The 19,973-nt window shown below is 50.5% G+C and overlaps 1 protein-coding gene across 2 annotated transcripts in view; it reads left to right on the top strand.

Moving 5' to 3' along the window:
* The window catches only part of OSBP2 (oxysterol binding protein 2), a 120,310-nt gene that overhangs the window by 7,460 nt on the left and 92,877 nt on the right, over positions 1-19,973 (top strand). Inside the window, exons 1-2 of one of the 2 annotated variants that reach the window (XM_043436419.1) lie at positions 8,555-8,623; positions 16,304-16,512. In XM_043436419.1, the coding sequence (XP_043292354.1) occupies positions 16,317-16,512 (196 nt within the window). In that variant the 5' untranslated portion in view covers positions 8,555-8,623; positions 16,304-16,316. Of the gene's footprint in view, positions 1-8,554; positions 8,624-16,303; positions 16,513-19,973 lie in introns of those variants that run through there. The other variant, XM_043436411.1, reaches the window with a different exon arrangement.

The raw sequence follows: 19,973 nt of genomic DNA, 5'->3' as shown, positions 1-19,973 counted from the left end.
CTCCCTTTCCCTGTTGCCTTCAACCTTTCCCAGCACGAGGATCTTTTCTAGTGAGTCAGCTCTTCACATCAGGTAAAGTGTTGGATTTTCAGCTTCAGTTACAGTCCTTCCAATGAATATTCAGGGTTGATTTCCTTTAGGATTGACCTTGCAGTCCGTGGGACTCCCAAGAGTGTTCTCCAGCATCACAATTTGAAAGCATCAGTTCTTTGGCACTCAGCCTTCTTCATGGTCTGACACTCACATTCGTACATGGGTACTGGAAAAACCATAGCTTTGACCACACAGACCTTTGTGGGCAAAGTGACGTCTCTGCTTTTTAATATGTTGTCTAGGTTTGTCATAGCTTTCCTTCCAAGGAGAAGGCATCTTTTAGCGAAGTGTAGTGACACAAATTATAATTCCCCCACATAACCCGCTCCTTTTCCTGACCCTCTTTCTATGAATAGCTGAAAACCTGAGTCACACTTGCTGCTTCCTGCCGCCCTCACCCTACATCAGATGGAACTGCCAAGCCCTGCCTGTCTTCTTCCCCTCGTCCACCCCTCCTCCCCACTGCTGGTGCCACATCATGGCTCAGGTCTGCCTTCTGCTGACCTGGTGTCCCAGCCCCAGCTTCTGCCCTGGACGGGGGCCCTGGTGTGGCGCCACCTGCCCGCCCCAAGGGCCTTATATTTTCCTGTCCTCTCCAGGAATCTCTTTCAGCAGTTCCATCCCCTGTGTTAGCATCCACCTACTGTGGGTTTCTCGCACTTGAAATATCCATAATGGCCCCAGACCGACCTAAGGACCACATCTTTCTCCTTTGGGAGTTTATAGGGTTGCTGTGTGGGCACCTCTGCAGACAGCTTTGTGCCAAAGGGACACTGTGGTCAAGTTTGGCATCTTCCTTGTTTTTTTTTTAATTAAAAAAATTTTGGTGGCGGGGAGGGTGCATGTGTCTTGTGGGATCTTAGTTCCCCAACCAGGGATCGAACCCGGGCTCCCTGCATTGGGAGTGCAGAGTCCTAGCCAGTGGACCACCAGAGACGTCTCAGCTCAGGCACTTTTCTGACCTAGACCTTCCCCGAGGCCCTTCGGTGACTTGGGTTTACCCAGGACGAGGGTACACTGGCCACATGGGCCTCCTTCCTCCACAGGACCTCCTTCCCTTTTGCACCTGTGGTGAGATGTCTGGTGTGAGTTCTTCCGCTGCTGCACACCCCTGTACCTTCTTCGGGGAGGGTCTGTTAATCCAGGATCAGAGCCAGCACACAGTCTGCAGCATGGTGACGGCGAACGCACAGCAGCTTTGGTTGTGTCACTTATTGAGGGCCAACAGTGTACAAGGCAGCACGGGAGACAGGCACGTGTACATCGTGAAACCACAGGGTGGAGGAGGAGGGACCCACTCTCCAGTTTCAGTAGTAATTCTCTTCCTGGCCAGTCTCCGCATCCATCCTGGCCAGTCAGTAAGAGGCCAGCGGCTTCAGGCAAAGGGCTGTGGGGCTTCCCAGGGGGCTGGATATTCAAGCCTATGGCTTTCACACCTCCTGTAGTCTTCTGGGATGCAGTTGGCAAAAGATGTCAATAAAGAAAGACAGGCTTGTGAAAAGGACGTGAGGTTCCTTAAACCAAGATCAATGTCTGTTTATCCCAGGAGGGAACAAAATATGGAGGAAATGGGCCTGTTTCCTGGACAACTACTCTGGATGCTGACATGCGGAGAGGAGATAATGAGAGATGCCCCTAAACTAAATTGATATTGGCAGCTTAATGTGTGTTGAGTCACATGCCAGGTGTCACCACACAGATGTGGCTTGAAGAGGTTCCCTTTGTAATTGCACACTTGAAGCAAACTGTCAGCGAGTTTTAGGGTCACGCTGGGTACCGTGTGCTTTTTTTCTTTTACGAGCGGCTCTATCCTGCGTGTTCCCGCTTTTAAAGGTTCTCAGAGTTCTGATCACTTAGCTTCACTCCTCTTGGCCCCTTGTCACATGCTCAGCCACAGCTCTGTGCCTCCAATGCCGGTTTAACGATCTTGACTCACACCTTTTGATCTGCGTTGCTGGGCCATTGCCTAAACCAAGAAGAGGGCAGATGGCCTCGCTGAGCTTGCTGGGAACCAGACTGTGTTGTCCTCTGAAGCGGCAGTACGCGCTGTCTTCCTAATTATAACTCAGAGTTTGTGGCTTCCCTGGACTCACCTCTCACTGCCCTTCCCAGTCAGTTTCCTCCACCCGCCTTCCTCTGTCATCAACTCTGCTTCTGCCCAAGTCACCTTATTCTCCTTCTGCCAGCCACATGCCTTTCACCCTTCCCTTCAGATCTCTGCACCCACCACCTCCCAGCAAGCACAACCCTCCCCACTGCTGCAGGCAGTTGAATTCCAGGTCATCTCAGTCTGAACCTGCCTGGATCCCCCTGCAATGAGTTGGGCTGGCAGAGCCATCCTTCCTCTGATGGCCCTTGTGTGTTGTGTCATTTGGCCGTGTACTCCTGTCAGCTGGCTGTTGGTCCGTCTCCTCCCCGCAGAGCATGGGGCTGTCTTCTTTCTGTGGTGTCCCCTGGGGTTCTGGGCATAGTGCCTTGTACTTGTAGATTCCCAAATGCCGGTGAATTTTTTTTTTTTTCACAGAAGCTGCACATGGCCCAGCTTCTTAGTTTGAAGGCTTATCCTAAGACAAGGATATGTGATGATATTGAGAGCTCACTGTATTCATTTACATTTAAAACTCTTTGTTATAAAGAGTTTAAAACATCTATAAGAGTAGAGAGTAGGATAATGGACCCGTGTTCACCCATTTCTCTGGTTTCAACAATTACTAACTTCCCGGCCAATCTCATTTCATCTCAGCACCCTTAACCCCACACCATTTTGAAGTGAATTTCAACTATCATACATCACCTGTAAATATTTCAGTAAGTCTCTTTAAAGGATAAGGGCTGTTAAAAAACATATCCACAGCACCATTGTTACAACTAAAATTAGCAATAATAATTCCTTATTATCATCAAATATCAAGTCAGTGTTCAAAGTTTCAGTGGGCTCAAGTGCCATAAATTTTTTTTTCATAAATGGTTTTTTGATACATTTGTTTGTATCAGGACCTAAATAAGGTCTGCCTATAGACTGTCCCACAGTCTGTGGGACTTCCCCTGTGGTCCAGTGGTTAAGAATCTGCCTTCCAATGCAGGGGATGTGGGTTTGATCCCTGTTTGGGGAACTAAGGTCCCACACGCCACGGGGAAACTGAGTTCGTGTGCTCTGAAGCCCGCTCACCACAACTAGAGAGAAGCCTGCATGCCGCAGTGACTATCCAGAGTGCTGTATCTAAGACCCGACGCAGCCAAATATATTAATTAATTTCTTAAAAGTTAAAACAGTGTCCCTCTAGTTTTGCTGGTTGCTTCCTCTTTGTGTAGGTTAACACATTCCCGTGTCCTCTGTAGTTCCCTAACTTGGTAGATGGAGCTAGAAACTTATCAGGTGGTGACGTATTCTTCCCTCAGGAGCTCATGATGTCCGGTGACTCCTCGGTGTTTGACGTTAGCAGGTGGTAGCAGTCAGTCTTAGATTAACCTAATTCTATCATTCTTCCTCACTTATTAGCAGGAATACTTCTATAAAGAGAAATTTACCCTCATCTGCTTGGGTTACTCAAGGATACAGTTCACCCAGGAAAGGCAGAATAAATGCTGTGTCAACCCACTGCTGCATAGTCCTTACTGATACTCACGTCATCCGGCCTTCTCTTTGCCTAGTGCAGCCTCTTCGGTTGTTTCTGGAGTCCTCTGGAAAGGACCCTGATGCTGTTGATAGCGTCCCATGTCCGGCTTGAAAAGATGTTCCAGGCTCTCTTTGTACTCGTCTTGGCCCAGCCCTGGCGTCAGCCGTTTCTGACTGTACTCCAACTGGGAGGCTGGCAGGTGCTAGAATGAGTCATGTGAAAACAGGAAACGGCCTTGACACCAGCCTGCTTCGACTTGCAGGAATCTTTAAAAGGAAGGGAAGCGGAGGTACAAACCTCAGTGTTCTGTTTGCCCGATGTCTTCATGAGCTGGGCAGAGGCTGTTCCTAGCTGTACTTAAGGTTTTTGAGTCATCAGAGAAAACTTCAACGCATGACACAAAAATTGTGATGGAGACAGTACCCTGTATTTTTACCCTGTTCTATCTTAGATTCCACTAATGACTGTGTTTGAACAGTGGTTAGTGGTGTATAGGGCTTCCATGGTGGCTCAGCTGGTAAAGAATCTGCCTGCAACGCGTGAGACCTGGGTTTGATCCCTGTATTGGGAAGATCCCCTGGAGAAGGAAATGGCTACCCACTCCAGTATTCTGGCCTGGAGAATTCCCTGGACTGTATAGTCCATGGGGTCTCAAAGAGTCGGACACGCCTGAGCAACTGTCACTAGTGGTGTATAAGGTGTTTATCCATATGTCATCCCATCTGATGACAAACCCAGGGAGAAAGGTTGTCATTATGTCCTGGTAACAAATGAGAAAGCCAGGGTTTGTCCCACTGCATTGGTGTTGCTTAGTGGGTGGCGGAGCTAAGATCTGAACCCAGCACTTTCTGGAATTCCACCACTGGAGCCTGTCCTCTTAGTGTTAGAAGTTCTGTCTTCCCACCCAAACAAGCCGTCCCTCCAGATCTCCCTGGTGTGGATACTTCCGGGTCCCACTTGGGAGACCTGCAAGTGGGCAGCCTCCCCCATGAAGAGATGGTCGGGGTCGTTTGTCTCCTCTCAGTTCCCACCAGTTCCCTTCATTCAGGAGATACCCTGGCTTGCCCATCTTCAGGGTCAGTCCCTGCATGAGACCCCACAGCAGGGCCCCCTCACTTTTTTTTTTAGCAGGACCTTTTGTCATCAGCTAAACACTGAAACCATTGGCAAGGTCAGCTGCCTACATGCTACATGCATTGGGCTTACCCATTATCCACTGCCACAGAACTCTGAGGCTTAAAAGGACAACAATGGTTTTATTATTGCCCACGGTTTTCTGTTGGGTGGGAATCCAGAAAGGGCTTGGTTGGACAGTTCTGGCTCAGGCCCTCAAGTGGGGCTGCAGTCAGCTGGTGGCTGCGGTTGGGATGGCAGGTTCCGGAGCATCTGGAGGCTGGCCGAGCATCTCTCTCAATCCACAGGGTCTCAGAGCTTCTCCTTGGCTCTGTCCACACGGCTGGTTTGGGCATCCTTACTGCACAGCGGCTTCAGGGCAGACAGGCTACTTCCCTCAGGGCTGCCTCCCCTCAGAGGGAGCGTCCCAAGAGAGCAGGGCAGACAGGCACGGACCAGACCTGATCCAGAGACTACATTTTCAGCATTACTGCTCTGATCACTGGACCCAGAGTTGTCTTTGGTCCTTAATCCAGTTTGAGTTCATTTTTGTATATGGTGTAAGTTAAGGGTCCAATTTCATTTATTTGCATGTGGATACAGTATCCAGTTTTTTTCCAGCACCATTAGTTGAAGCGGGCTTCCCAGGTGGCGCAGTGGTATTGAATACACCCTGCAAGGCAGGAGACGCAGGAGATGCAGGTTCGATCCCTAGGTTGGGAAGATCTCCTAGAGGAGGAAATGGCAACCCACTACAGTATTCTCGCCTGGAGAATCCCACGGACAGAGGAGCCTGGCGGCCTACAGTCCACAGGGTCACACAAAGAGCTGGACACGACTAAGCATGCACATGACAACAAATTTGTTGACGAGAACTGTCCTTTTCCCATTGAGTGGTCTCGGCACCCCTGTCAAAGATCATTTGACCGCATATGTGAAGGTGGAAACCAAACCCTTTTGGAAAACGCGGACACTCACTGAACAGGACAACCTGTCATCCTCAAGGTCCAGCTGCGGCTCTGTCCCCAGGGCCCGTGGGAAGTGAAGTCCAAGAAGATGGACCTCTGTGGTCGCGTCTCTCTTCTCAAGACCGCTGTGACGAGCTGCAGAGCCTTCTTCTCACACAGTGTTTGCGGTAGCCGAAGAGGAGGCGGGCGGAGATCAGGAGCGGACCCTGAGGTTGCCCACAGAGGCTGCTGACAGGCGCCTGCTTTTCCACACTGGAGCCTCCTTCTCCACCTTCCCCTCCTCCCATACCCGTGCAGCCCATTCACCCGCAGGACCAGCCTCAGCTCTGCTTCTCCAGGGTCATCTGACCGCGTCCTCCAAGGTCACACTATAGTAACAACCGGGTCTGACCGTCCTATCAGGAGAGGGAGTTAGAGCTGGGTCCTCACTTCACTTTCCTCCTGGATCAGGCAGCCCCAGAGCAGACCACCCCCAAACCCAGAGGTTTAAAGCAAGTAGGGGGTCGGGACTTCCCTGGTGGTCCAGTGGCTAAGACTCGGCACTCCCAATACAAGGGGCCTGGGTTCCATCCCTGGTCAGGGAACTAGCTCCCACATGCTACAACTAAGACCTGGTGCAGCCAAATAAATAAAAATTATTTAAAAAAATATTAAAAAAAATAAAGCAAGGGGGGCAGTTATTTTTGTTTGTGTATCTGCTCCAGCTGTGCCTCAGCCAATGACACCCTGCTCCCTCCTCTGCCCTGTGGGCTGAGGGAGCCATGCCCCCTCATTCCTGTCCACACTTCACCGGCTGCGTCCAAGCACGTAACCCCACTCAGTGTCGGTGGGGTGGGAACTCGCCCATTTCCCACTCCAGTGGGTGATCTTGCAAAGCCCCATGGCAAAGGACGTGGGCATGTAAGTGTAATTCAAGGAGGACTTTAAGAATTGGGGGGGGGGAAAAAGCTCCCAACCTCCAACCTCCCTTTCAGCTATCACACTCTTCATTTGTAAGGTGAACTCCAGGGTTCCTTCCAGCCCCAGCCTCCTGATAATTTGATGGGTCGACCAACTGGAAGAAAGGGAGATGAGCTATCAGAAATGATGTATGCCTGGCACTGAGCTTGGCACATCGAGGGGCGCAGGTCTGTCGACTCAGTGGCTTGGAGGTCAGAGTCCAGGCAGCCGGGAGCTGGTGGCTGAGCTGGCAGAGGAGCCGAGGGATGCTTCTGCTGGGCGTCCCGGGTTCTCTGGCCTCCCTGCTCCTGCACAGACCCGTGGGAGCTCTCTGGGGCTGCAGCAGCGGCATCCAGGTGCTCGTCTTGCTTTATTCCTACTGTTGATACTGGATTTGGTCTCGGGGTAGCGGAGGCCCCTGCCCTGAGCCCAGGGGAGCGTGGGAATAGGGCTAATGGCGTTTCCAGGTCCCAGTCTGGGGAGACTAGTGAGCAGGCTGGGTGGGGACAAGGAAGGCACTGCCCCTGAATTTTCCACTTTTAGAAAATTAAATTATTTTGCCAGATGCAGGAACAGAGTGATTTTCCTCATCTGAGTCCCGCAGTTGTCCTAAACTTGACTTTATTTTGCCTGTCAGTTCACCGAGTCCGTGCCTCCTGGACGTGGGATTACGACATTCTCGGCCTCTGAGCAGACTCCCGTGGTGCCTCCTCTCCCGCCTGAGTCAGCTTCACGACCTGCCGTGGGGGCCTTCTAGCCCAGCAAGCCCGCAGCCCACCCGCTCCCCCTCGCACTTCAGTCCTAGTTTGTACGTGATGGCGACGTGTCGTCTGTGTGCATGTGCAGCTGCTCGAGGCCAGGACCGTAGATCATATTTCATCTCTTTCCTCCCAGAAGGCCCATCGCCCATTAGATCAGCGTTCAGTAACTTAGCTGGCCACGCACTGCACAGACCTGCCATCGGGGCCTGGGAAGCTGGTGTGGGGGGAGAGTGTCCAGGTAGAAAAGGAAGGTAAAGGTCATCTCGTCCAACCATCTGTCTGTTCGTTGACTTCTTTATTTTTCATTTATCATTTTTGTTGGCGTATAGTTGCTTTCCAACGTTGTGTTGGTTTCCGCTGTGTGACGAAGTGAATCAGCTCTCCAGTAGGCATATATCGCCTCCCTCCTGAACTCCAAACCCTGCCCCACCCTCGGTCATCACGAAGCACCAAGTTGAGGTCCCTGTGCTATACAGGACTTCCCGCTAGCTGTCTGTTTTACACTTGGTAGCGTGTATACACTGATTTCTTCCGGTATCGTTTCTGCCCCCTCAGCACCAGCCTTGAGCAAATCTCTCAGGTGGCAGAGAATAAACCTTCACCTCCCAAGATAAGCTGGGCTTCCTTAGATAACTCTGTTGGAGCATCCTTCCTCCACTGATCTGAGATGGGTTTCCAGACAGCACCTCTCCTCGCTGGGGGTGTTTCTCTGCCCTGCAACGGCTGGACGTCCCCCGTCCACGTGGCCCCACTGTTCGTCTTCAGAGAGACTGACTTAGCATCCTGTGTCCTCTCTATTGTTCCACGACAGTTGCACAACATTCAGTGGCGTAAAACAGTGGTAAGCACGTCAGTGTGTCTGTGGGTCAGGAGTTCACAAGCAGGTGGCTAGCTGGAGGAGCTCTGGCCGGGGATGGTCTCATGAGGGCGACGCTTACCTGAAAGCTTGACCAGGGCGGGAGGATGCACTTCCAAGGCCACTCCCTCCTCCCTCCCAGGCCAAGTGGTGCTGGCCATGGACGGGAGGCCTCCGCTCCTAGCTCCGTGGGCCCGTCCAGAGTGTCCTCAGCATGGCTGCTGGCTTTCCCTGGGGGGAGCGATCCCGGAGTGAGCACGCGGGAAGAAGCACCTGGTAAGCTCTTTCATAAGTGACGGGGACGTTCTGAATGGAAGAGTTTTGCGGGCAGTGAATGCTTAAGGAGTGAGAGCCTCCTGTGTAACCCCACACTCCTGTTTAACTGGTCCGGTCAAGGAGAGCGGGCTGGATTTGCCAGAGGATGGAGAAGACACCAGAGGTCTCTCTCGGGGGTAGCCACGCTGTGGACTGTCCTTCTGGAGCCGAAGGACTGTGTTGTGTGGACAACCCTCTCTGCTGACAGGACCCTTCCCTCGCTCAGTCCAGATGCTGGGGGAGAGACAGAAGGCCACGTGCTCTTTTCTTTTTTCTTCTTTGAATCTTTATTGATTTGGCCATTCCGGGTCTTAGTTGTGGCACACGGGATCTTTTATCTTCATTGCGGCATGTGGGGTCTTTAGCTGCGACATTTGAACTCTTAGTTGTGGCCTGTGGGAAGGATCTAGTTCCCTGACCAAGGATCAAACCCAGGCCCTCTGCATTGGGAGTGTGAGGTCTTAGCTACTGGACCACCCAGGAAGTCCCAGAAGGCCACACACTCTTGCTGGATGCTGAGGGGGAGAGAGAGACTGTCCCACAGAGACCCTAACTGCATCTGTCTTACTCACCGACCGGACCCCGAGGCCTGGCCTGCTATGTTGACTGAAGGAGAGAATGAACGTGCACAGGGGTGATGGTTGTTTCGAACTCAGCCTCTGGGAGTCCATGACGATGGTGTGGGAACTTTGATTTTGCAGGCTGCTGTCATGGTTTGACAGGAATTGAGCTGCTGTTTCTGCCTCCATTGAAGCTGGGTGGGAGTCAACTTTTATGTAAGATTATTTCATGTAATATTAATGTCAGCGCCTATAATACCAGAGGCCATGAAGGGAAGAAGTAGAATTCCTGAATAAATTACATGTCTCACCATCAGTAAACTCATAACCTACATTTAAATTTGTAATTGTCCTTTGTTGTTGTTCAGTTGCTAAGTCACGTCCGACTTGTGACCCCATAGACTGCAGCGTGCCAGGCTTCCCTGTCCTTCACTGTCTCCTGGAGTTTGCGCAGACTTATGACCATTGAGTCGGTGATGCCATTCAACCAACTCATGCCTTCACCCCCTTCTCCTGCCCTCAATCTTTCCCAGCATCAGGGTCTTTTCCAGTGAGTCCGCTCTTTGCATAAGGTGGCCAAAGTATTGGTGCTTCAGCTTCATCTTCGGTCCTTCCAGTGAATATTCAGGACTGATTTCCTTTAGGATGGACTGGTTTGATCTCTGTGCTGTCCAAGATTCTCAAGAATCTTCTTCAACATCACATTCAAAAGCATCAATTCTTCGGCGCTTAGCCCTCTTTAAGGTCCAACTCTCACATCTGTACATGACTCCTGGAAAAGTCATAGCTTTGACTGTATGGACCTTTGTTGGCAAAATGATAGCTCTGCTTTTTAATACGCTGTCAAGATTTGTCATAGTGTGTTAAATTCCAATTTCTTCTTATGTGACATTTTAGTCTTCCTCTTGTCTTGGTAACTGATATTCTTTTTTAGAGCTTCCTTTGCTTGATGTGGGCTTTCCTTGTGGCTCAATTGGTAAAGAATCTGCCTGCAATGTTGGAGACCTGGGTTTGACCCCTGGGTTGGGAAGAACCCCTGGAGAAGGGAACGGCTACCCACTCCAGTATTCTGGCCTGGAGAATTCCCTGGACTGTATAGTCCCTGGGGTTGCAAAGAGTCGGACACGACTTTCACTTTCACTTGCTTGATGTGGCGTTTTGGGGGAGGGGTATGCTTTAGCGCTGCTGAATTTTTAAGCTCAGAGATAGCTTGTTAAAGGAAGAATCTAGGTTGCTGGGACATCCTGTAGATCGTGACTGCAGCTACTTGGATTACGTGATGATTTAAAAAATTAAATCTGTTCAAGTACCCTGAATTGTTCTGTGTAGGCTCATGACTGAGCTTAAAATAGATCCTGTCCTGCGCTCTAGGGGCCCGTCATCTCGCTCAGGAGACACTCGCGCACACAGCCCCGTTCCTGGGCTGGCTCACAAGGACCCGTCCGCAAAGTCCTTCAGCGCTGTTGTTGGCCATCAGCATACCCAGGAGGGACGAACTTAAAATTTGATAGATTTTAAATGGATTTTATTTACGATGGAAATTTTCAAACACATAAAAGGAGGTGATACCCCATCACCTAGTGTCAGCGAGTCTTACCGTAAGGCCTCCCCACGCTCACTTCATTTGAAGTCAAGTCCCATGGAGACTTCCCTGGGAGTCCAGTGGGTGGGGCTTCACCTTCCAGCACAGGGACTGCAGGTTCGATCCCTGGTCGGGGAGCTAAGATCTCTCTTGCCTCACTGTCCCAAAACCAGAACATAAAGAACAGAAACAGTATTGTAACAAATCCGATAAAGACTTTTAAAAATGGTCCACATAAAAAAATTTTTTTTTAAATTTGAAGTAAGTCCAAGACATCTTTTACTTAACTCCAAAAATTAAGTTAAAAAATAATTTTAATAATAGTGAATATTTATAAATATTGGGTATCTCTTTAGAGGTGAAGGTTTCTTAAAAATTCATCTAAATGGCACTAAAATGCCTAAAAATTTAACAATAACTCCTTAATATTATCAGATATCCAGTAAATATTAAAATTTCCCCTTTGATTTTTTAAAAATTAAAAATGTTGTAGGCACTCAATGGATATTTATTGAATGAAAGTTTCTTTAAATTCTGTGGTTCTTTACAATTTTCACAAGGTTCACACACATTATTTCATATAATCCTATAATAAATTTCCCCCATTGATTACAAATTTTTTTTAACAGTTTTCAGAATTCAGGATCCAAATAGAGTCCATTCAATATAATTGTTGCTACTTCTCAGATTTTTTAAAATAAACTTTTTGTTTTGAAATAATTTCAAACTTAAAATTACAAAAATAGTACCCACCCCTCAGATCCCTCAATTATTTTTCTTAATATTTGTATTCATTTATTTGGCTGCTACTAGGCCCAGCAGCAAACATGCCTCTGATGGTAAATAATTTGCCTGTACCGTGGGAGACTCGGGTTGGGTCCCTGGGTTGGGAAGATCCCCTGGAGAAAGGAATGGCAACCCACTGCAGTATTCTTGCCTGGAGAGTCCCATGGACAGAGGAGCCTGGTGGGCTACAGTCCATGGGGTTGCAAAGAGTCGGGCATGACTGAGCAGCTAACACTTTCACTTTCAGTCCCAGTGGCAGCACACAGGATCTTTGATCTTAGTTACGGCATGAAGGCTCCAGTTCCCTGACCAGGGATCACACCCTGGCCCCCTGCATTGGGAGCACAGCATCCCAGCCACTGGACAATCAGGGAAGTCCCTCCCCAAATTGTTAATATACTACATTTACTTTATCATTCTCTAGAAGGAAATGGCACCCACACCAGTGTTCTTGCCTGGAAATGCCCATGGACAGAGGAGCCTGGTGGGCTATATAATCCATAGGGTCATAGAATTGGACACGACTGAAGCAGTTAAAGAGGATAGTGAAAAAGTTGGCTTAAAGCTCAACATTCAGAAAACTAAGATCATGGCATCTGGTCCCATCACTTCATGGGAAATAGATGTGGAAACAGTGGCTGACTTTATTTTTTTGGGCTCCAAAATCACTGCAGATGGTCATTGCAGTCATGGAATTAAAAGACGCTTGCTCCTTGGAAGGAAAGTTATGACCAACCTAGATAGCATGTTAAAAAGCAGAGACATTACTTTGCCATCAAAGGTCCGTCTAGTCAAGGCTATGGTTTTACATGTGGTCATGTATGGATGTGAGAGTTGGACTATAAAGCAAGCTGAGCCCCAAAGAATTGATGGTTTTGAACTGTGGTGTTGGAGAAGACTCTTGAGAGTCCCTTGGACTGCAAGGAGATCCAATTAGTCCATCCTAAAGGAGATCAGTCCTGGGTGCTCATTGGAAGGACTGATGTTGAAGCTGAAACTCCAATACTTTGGCCACCTGATGCGAAGAACTGACTCATTGGAAAAGACCCTGATGCTGAGAAAGATTGAAGACAGGAGGAGAAGGGGACGACAGAGGATGAGATGGTTGGATGGCATCATCGACTCGATGAACAAGGGTTTGGATGGACTCCAGGAGTTGGTGATGGACAGGGAGGCCTGGCGTGCTGCGATTCATGGGGTTGCAAAGAGTCGGACACAACTGAGCAACTGAACTGAACTGAACTGAACTGAAGCAACTTAGCACGACAATATATTTGTATTTTTTTTTAACTCTTTAAGAATAAGTATCAGACACGAAGCCTGTGATCACATAATACATCAGCGTGCATTCTTTAACCAGAACATTCTCTGACATATGCCCAGGGTAAACACTAATACAGTGCTACCATCCAACCCATGGACCACCTTTGTATTTTGCCAGTCGTTCCAGTCATGTCCTTTCAGGGAAGAAGACCCACTCCAGGAACATAGATTGCATTTGGTTGTCCTGTCTTGTCACTTTAGTTTCAGTCTGGAACAGTTTTCCATTTTTCCTTGTCTTTCGTGGCCTGAGTGTTTTTGATAAATTCAGGCCAGTTGCTTTGTAGAATATGCCTCAGTATAGGATTGCTTGGAATTCCCTTACGTTTCGATGCAGGTCCTGTATTTGTGGCAGGAACACCATAGGATACACAGTGTCCTTCATAGTGCTCCGTACCAGGAGGCACACGATGTTTTTTTTGGTTTGTTTCTGGCATGTGGGATCTTAGTTCCTCAACAAGGAATCAAACCCAGACCCCCAGCATGGGAAGCTCAGAATCTTAACCACTGGACCACCAGGGAAGTCCCAGGAGGCACAGCATGTTGATTTGTCCTGCTGCTAACAAACGTGGCTTCCGTCTTTTCGTTAAGATGGTATTTGCCAGGTTTTTCCCACTGTAAAGTTACTTTTATAATATTAATTAATGACTAATTAGAAAATATTTTGGGAGGATACACCTTGAGGCTTTGTAAAACTGTCCCTTACCCAGTCTTTCCCACTGGTGTTTAATATCCTTTGGCGATTCTTGCTTGAATCAGTTATAACTTCGATGGTTGCTCTTTAAAAAGAGCGTTTACCTATTCACTTATTTACGTCAGAGTGAACTCATGGATTTCTAGCTTATCCAGTGGGTTAATATCTATCATTATCATTTATTTTGATGCTCAAGTTGTCCTGGCTTTGGGTAAGAGGAATCTTTTTATCTTACCTATTTTTTATTTATTTACTTTTAAAAATATGTACTTATTTATTTGGCTGCGTTGGGTCTTAGTTACAGCACCTGGGAATCTTTATTGCTTCGTGGGGGGTCTTTCCTAGTGGCACGCGGACTCTCTAGCAGTGGCACGTGGGCCCAATAGTTGTGGCACCCAGGCCTAGTTGCTCTGAGACTCGTGGGATCTTAGTTTCCTGACCAGGCATGGAACCCATGTCCCGTGCATTGCACGGTGGATTCTTCACCACCGGACCACCAGAGCCGTCCCAGCTTTTGTCTTTGTATATGTCTGGGTTGAAACTTGCTGCCTGTCCTTTTTTTTTTCTTGCCCGTGGACATTTTTTGTGAAAATCCCCCAGAAAGCATAGTCCGAGAAAGAAAGATTAAAGAGTGAACACTTTGAGAGGTGCGATCACAGGGCCGTGAGGCGGAATCGGGCAGTGGAAGGACAGAGGCCATGATGCAGTGCGCTTCCTTTGCTGGATGTCGCCTCACCTTGAGCGGCAGAGACACAGTGGGCCTGGTGCACGGACTCCTCCAGAGTATATGTGAGGAGAAAACGTGCTGCCAAGCAGTCGGCAGAGGCACAAGGGGAGGGAGGTTGTATCTGCCCTGTTCGCCCCCACTTCCCGATTCCCGTTGTCATTTTACGAAAGTCCATAAGCAGAGGGACAGCTGGACGAGGAGGAAGCGCTGACCCAGAGACAGAGGGGGAGGCAGTCAGGGGAACTGGAGAAAATGCACGAGGTTTGTGTCCAGGACGCTCTGCACCTTTTGCTACTCTGGTCCAGTTGTGCCTCCAATGGTGTGAGCCCTCCCGCTTCGATGGAGGGTCCACCATCCTCCAAAGATACCTTGACCCGTTCCCCGGGAGGGGACATAGCAGTGACAGGGTCCTCGTCCCGGTGGCCTGCTGGGGTCGCCTGGGAGACTGACGCAAGAAGGCTGTGGAGCAGGCTCCTCTGGTACTACTGTGGCCGGTCCCGAGGCTGTTGTCGGTGGTCATCTCCCTCCCCCACCAGCCATTCTGGGTCCTCTGCGCCCTCTGCCAGCACCCGGCAGATTTCAGCTGCACAGGGGGTTGCGTGCTTCTCAGCCCAGTGTCATTCAAGGTCAACCACACATCATCCTCTCTAAGGAATGTAACTGAAGCAGGAGAGAATCAGAAACAGCAGCAGCTGTTCCAGTGAAAGATGAACGTCTTGTTGTCATTTGACTCTAGAACTCGTAGAAGAGTCGAGAAAGTAACAGGCGGTGAACAGCCAAGGAAAGTGAGTGAGCGCTGAAGAGCAGCGGAACGGCCACAGGGACTCCGGCACCCGCAGGGCTACGGGCTGACCAGTTGCTCTTCCTTTTCCCCACCGCCTCTGTGGACAGAGCTTTGGTTTGTCGTGGGGAGGAGGACGGGTGTCTGAATTTCCAGTGAGTGTCTGAAGGAGTGTGTTAAGTAGACCCAGTCGTGGCCGTCGGGTCTGTTTTCAGACATTGGTCACAGTGGGAAGTGGCCCAGGCTTTAGTTACCTCTGCTTCTCCTTTTTTTTTTTAAAGCTTTTTATTTTATATTGGAGGGTAGCCAATTAACGATGCTGTGATAGTTCAGGTGGACAGCAAAGGGACTCAGTCATACATATACGTGTTCCCCTTACTTTGGTACCGTCAGCTCTATGATCTTGTAACCAGCACAGAGTCAGCCCCTTGTCGCCGGGGGTACTGGGTCAGCCCAGCCATCGCCCTCATCTCCTGGGGCTAGAAGAGAAGGGTGGTTTCCTTGCTCTTCAGATCTCAGTTCCCAGGTCATTCCTGGCAAGGGGGGGCCTCCAAGTCCACCCCCTGGGGTTCTGGGTCCCTAATCGCAGTTTTAGCAGCTGGTTCCCGCCCTGTTCCAACTCTGTGGTTCTGAGACTCGGTGGGAAGAGCCTGGGGTGGAGTCAGAAGTCTATGCTGCCTGGCAGGGTCCTGGCCGTCTCCCCTCTCCATTTCCTGGTGTCTGCAAGGGCTCAGACCCAGCCAGCATGCCCTGCATGTGGCCCTGCTGTGGGCCCTCCTCCCTTGGCCTCTGTCCCCACTGAGAGCCCCCCCCAACCCCTGCGAGGCTGAGCCTCTGCCAGTCCTGAGAGCCGTTATCTCCTAGCACTGACATCAGGGCCTCTGCCAGCTCCAAGGGTCTGAGATTCCAGGGATGGGCCTTAAGGTCTCTCTTTCAGTCTAGAACAGCAGTCCCCAACCTCTTCAGCACCAGGGACCGGTTTCGTGGAAGACAGCTTTTCCATAGACCTGGAGGCGGGGGATGTTTTTGGAATGATTCAAGTGCATTACATTTATGTGCACTTTATTGGTATTATTATCACATCCCCTTCACCTCGGATCATCAGGCATTAGATCCTGGAGGTTGGGGACCCTTGGTCTAGAACCACAGAGTCTGGGAGCCTCACCCCATCCCTCCTCTTGCATCCCACAGAAATCAGGGGGAAATGGCCCACACCTGCCGTGGCACCATCAACCTGTTCACCACACACTTCGACACGGAGGACTCTTGCGGTATTGTGCTGACCAGTGGGGGCAGGACCTACCACCTCAAGGCCGGCTCGGAGGTGGAGCGGCAGCAGTGGATCACCGCCCTGGAGCTGGCCAAGGCCAAGGCTGTCCGCATGATGAGCAACCAGTCAGGTAGCCAGTGCTCGGCGCGGCGGGAGCGCGTGCAGTGTGGCGGGTCTGGAGACCAAGGGAGCTGAGAGCGTTTGGGGGGCGGTGGTGACCGGCAGACCCACCTCGCCCTGCCCGCTCAGCTCCCCACGTCCTCAGCAGCCAGACGTTAGGTGGCAGGGGCGGCCTGCAGCTCTCGGGGTGGGGATGTTTGCGGTGGGCGGGGCTCAGTGTGCCTGGTCCCTGGGCTTCGGCAGAACCCTCGGATGCTGCGCTGGGTCAGCTCCGGAGGCAGAAGGCAGGGCGGGAGACCAGGATGGTGGGCCTGTACCTCAGGCCAGGCTTGCTCCGAAGTCCGCTCTGGAGACTGCCAGAGCTGCTGCCTTCGCCAAGGCAGCTCAGAAGGTCGGCTCAGAAGTCCTAAGCAAGACATTTTATTTTTTAGTTTCATGCATTTATATTTTTTTAAACATGTAACGTCTTTATAAGATTCATAAACCAACAGTTTCAAAGTCGCATGCCATGAAGTCTGCCCTTGACTCTTCTGCCAGGCTGCCCACCCTGTTCTCCCACGCAGGGGCCACTGAGCTTCCGGGATCTTATGTCTTTACACGTGTATATTCAAATAAGTACATTTTTTTTTTGTTTTTTTGGCCACACTGTGCAACCTGGGGGATCTTAATTCTCTGAGTAGAGATTGAACCCACACCTCCTGCATTGGAAGGCAGTCTTAACCACTGGACTACAGGGGAAGTCCTGCAAATAAGTACTTATTTTAAAAAAGTGCAGTCCCCACTTTGCTGTTTTTTTCTATTTAGCGACAGTAGATCTTGGAATCTTTTCCTGTGAGTACATAGAAAAAGCTTCCTGCTTGTTTTTACAGCAGTGCAGTCTCCCTGCACTGGGGTCTCCCCAGCACTTGCCTCAGTGCGTGTGGAAGGTCACTGACTATTAGTCCGACCTTCTGTTTTAGTCTCCACTAGTTGGAACGTGGGACCCCCCGCCCCCATGATGACTCTTCCTTGGAGTCCACACTCTGGTGTTTGAGTGCGTCAGCGGTGATGCTGAACTTGGCAAGGGGTTCCCCCATCAGCCGACTGTGTGCCTCCCAGCATCCTTCCAGTTCAAAGATTTCTAAGCCAAAGGGATCCAGTCCGCCTGGGTTCAAACCGTGGCTCCCTTCGTGGCTGTGTGGCCTTGGTCAAGGTGCTGCCTTCTGTCGCCTCATTCCCTCCTCTGTGAAGTGGGCTTAATCACAGAACCACCCCTTGGAGGTGCGGTGACATAGTGGGTGTAGTGAACCTGGCACCTGGCTTGGCAAATGCTCAAGGGAAGTCAGCTGTAGTTACTGATAATAGCCACCTTGGCGGCTTTAAAATAACACAGATTCCCAGGTCACTGGGCAGTGATAAATCTGACGGATGAGAGCAGTGTTGGGAATGGGGTGGGCGGAGGGCACCTGCATTAAAAAAAATCTCCCTGGATGAGATTGGCAGATTTTCGTAAATACAAATACAGGCCACCGAAATAATGTTTTAGTGTAAATGTGTCCCACGCAATGGTTGAGACATACTTATATTACAGTTTGTTTATTGTTATTCAGATGTAAAGTGTCTTTCACCTTTCATCTGCCTGCATTTAGCTGCGTCTTGGGGGGACCGTGACGCTCAGCCCACCTGGGAGCTTCTGTCAGAAACCAGAGCGTGTCCTTTCACTTGACACAGGGGGGCGCTAGAAGACGGTTCATTAGCTTTCCTTGTCCCTGAATCAGTGCCTGAATTAGTTCCAGAAGCGCCAGCCGGTTGGCTGGCTTGCCACCTACCTTTCAGGACTTGTGAATCATTTTCAGATCATCAGGCCCGCCCTCCCAGCGGGTGCCCCAGGAGGCTGTGAGCAGTGACGCCACCGCCCGGACACCTCTCTCTCACCTTGCTCCCACCACGGGGCGGGGGGTGGCTAATCCGGCCCCTTGGGGGCTCCCTCTCTCCTGCCCTGCTCCCCCAGGCTGACCTGCCCCCACATTGATGTCATAGCCCTATTCTGATATCACAGCCCAGCACTTGGAATTACCCCGGGCAGCCCAGATTCTGCCCTTAGAGCAACCAAGGTGGGCGTTTGAGCAGGGCCTGCAGGGGCTGGCCGGTGGCCCGGGGGGCTGAGCCTAAAGAACATCTGGGCAGCCTTCCGTCCTAGAGCTTCAAGATGAAAAGCCTGTAAAGGTAGGACCTGAAAAAAACAAAAAACAAAAAACAGGTAGGACCTGGAAGGCTTTCCTGCTGTCCCTGTTGGCCGTGATCCCTCGAGGTGAAAATAAATCCCTGGGGAGTGGGGAGGGGGCTGCTCAGGCTCTGGAAAGAGCCCCTGGAAAGCCTGCTGCCTTTGTGCCTCGGCTCACACGCGGCCTGGAGAGATGGTGGTCTCGCCTTGGCCCCCTGGGCACTCTTCCCATTAGGAGGAGGAGTGGCTTCCTGAAATTCGGGGTTTCTGACTTGTTGGGTGGGTGGGAGGAGCTCGGAGAATGCCTGCAAGTAACGAGCCATAGCTTCAACCGTGCCCATCCCCCAGAGGCTGAGCAGGGACGGGGTGCCCTCGTCTCAGGACAGGCGGAAAACACGGCCACATTCAAGCTGTTCACCCTCAGATTCCTTGGTCCCGAGAAGGAGAAGCCTCATCCGCTGAGGTGGGCAGAAGGTTTAGTGAAGTCTTTCACGAGCTCATTAAGGTAGTAAAATAGTGACTGACATGGATTAAACAACAACAACAACACACACAAACACACACGCACACACCCTGAAAAACTTCTCTGTGACTTAGGTGGGCGCAAAGGCCACTGGGGCGAACATGTTATACAGTTCTTAGAGGACCGCTGAGATTCTGACGAGCTGATAAGGTGGTGCCCGGGAACTCCCATTTTAAATGTATATATTTCTGTTTTTTAAAAATATTTTTGTGTTTATCTTGGCTGCTCCAGGCCTTAGTTTTGGTGCCTGAGGTCTTCAAGCTTCGTTGGGGGCATATGGGGTCTTTAGTTTCAACATGTGAACTCTTCTTTTTTTTTTTTTTCCTAAATTTTTGGTTGCCCTGAGTCATTTTCGTTGCCACGCATGGGCTCCTCATTGCAATGGCTTCCCAGGTGGAGCTAGTGGTAAAAGGCCCGCCTGCCAAAGCGGGAGATGTAAGAGACTCAGGTTCGATCCCTGGGTCAGGACCCCGTTTAGGAGGAAATGGCAACCCACTCCAGTATTCTTGCCTGGAAAATCCCATGGACAAAGGAGCCTGGTGGGCTACAGTCTACAGGGTCGATAAGAGTCGGACATGACTGAGGCGACTTAGCGCTCTCGGGCAGCACAGGCTCCAGTCGCAGGGGCTTCAGCAGCCGTGACACGTGGAGTCCCTGTCGCATGCAGCGCACGGGCTCAGCAGTTAGGCCACACGTAGAATCTTCCTGGACTGGGAATTGAACCCTGCATTGGCGGGTGGATTCT

Source organism: Cervus canadensis, chromosome 1 (genome assembly GCF_019320065.1).
Source record: "Cervus canadensis isolate Bull #8, Minnesota chromosome 1, ASM1932006v1, whole genome shotgun sequence".
Lineage (NCBI taxonomy): Eukaryota > Metazoa > Chordata > Mammalia > Artiodactyla > Cervidae > Cervus > Cervus canadensis.
The sequence above is the reverse complement of the archived record's forward strand: the minus strand, read 5'-3'. Positions and strand labels throughout refer to the sequence as shown.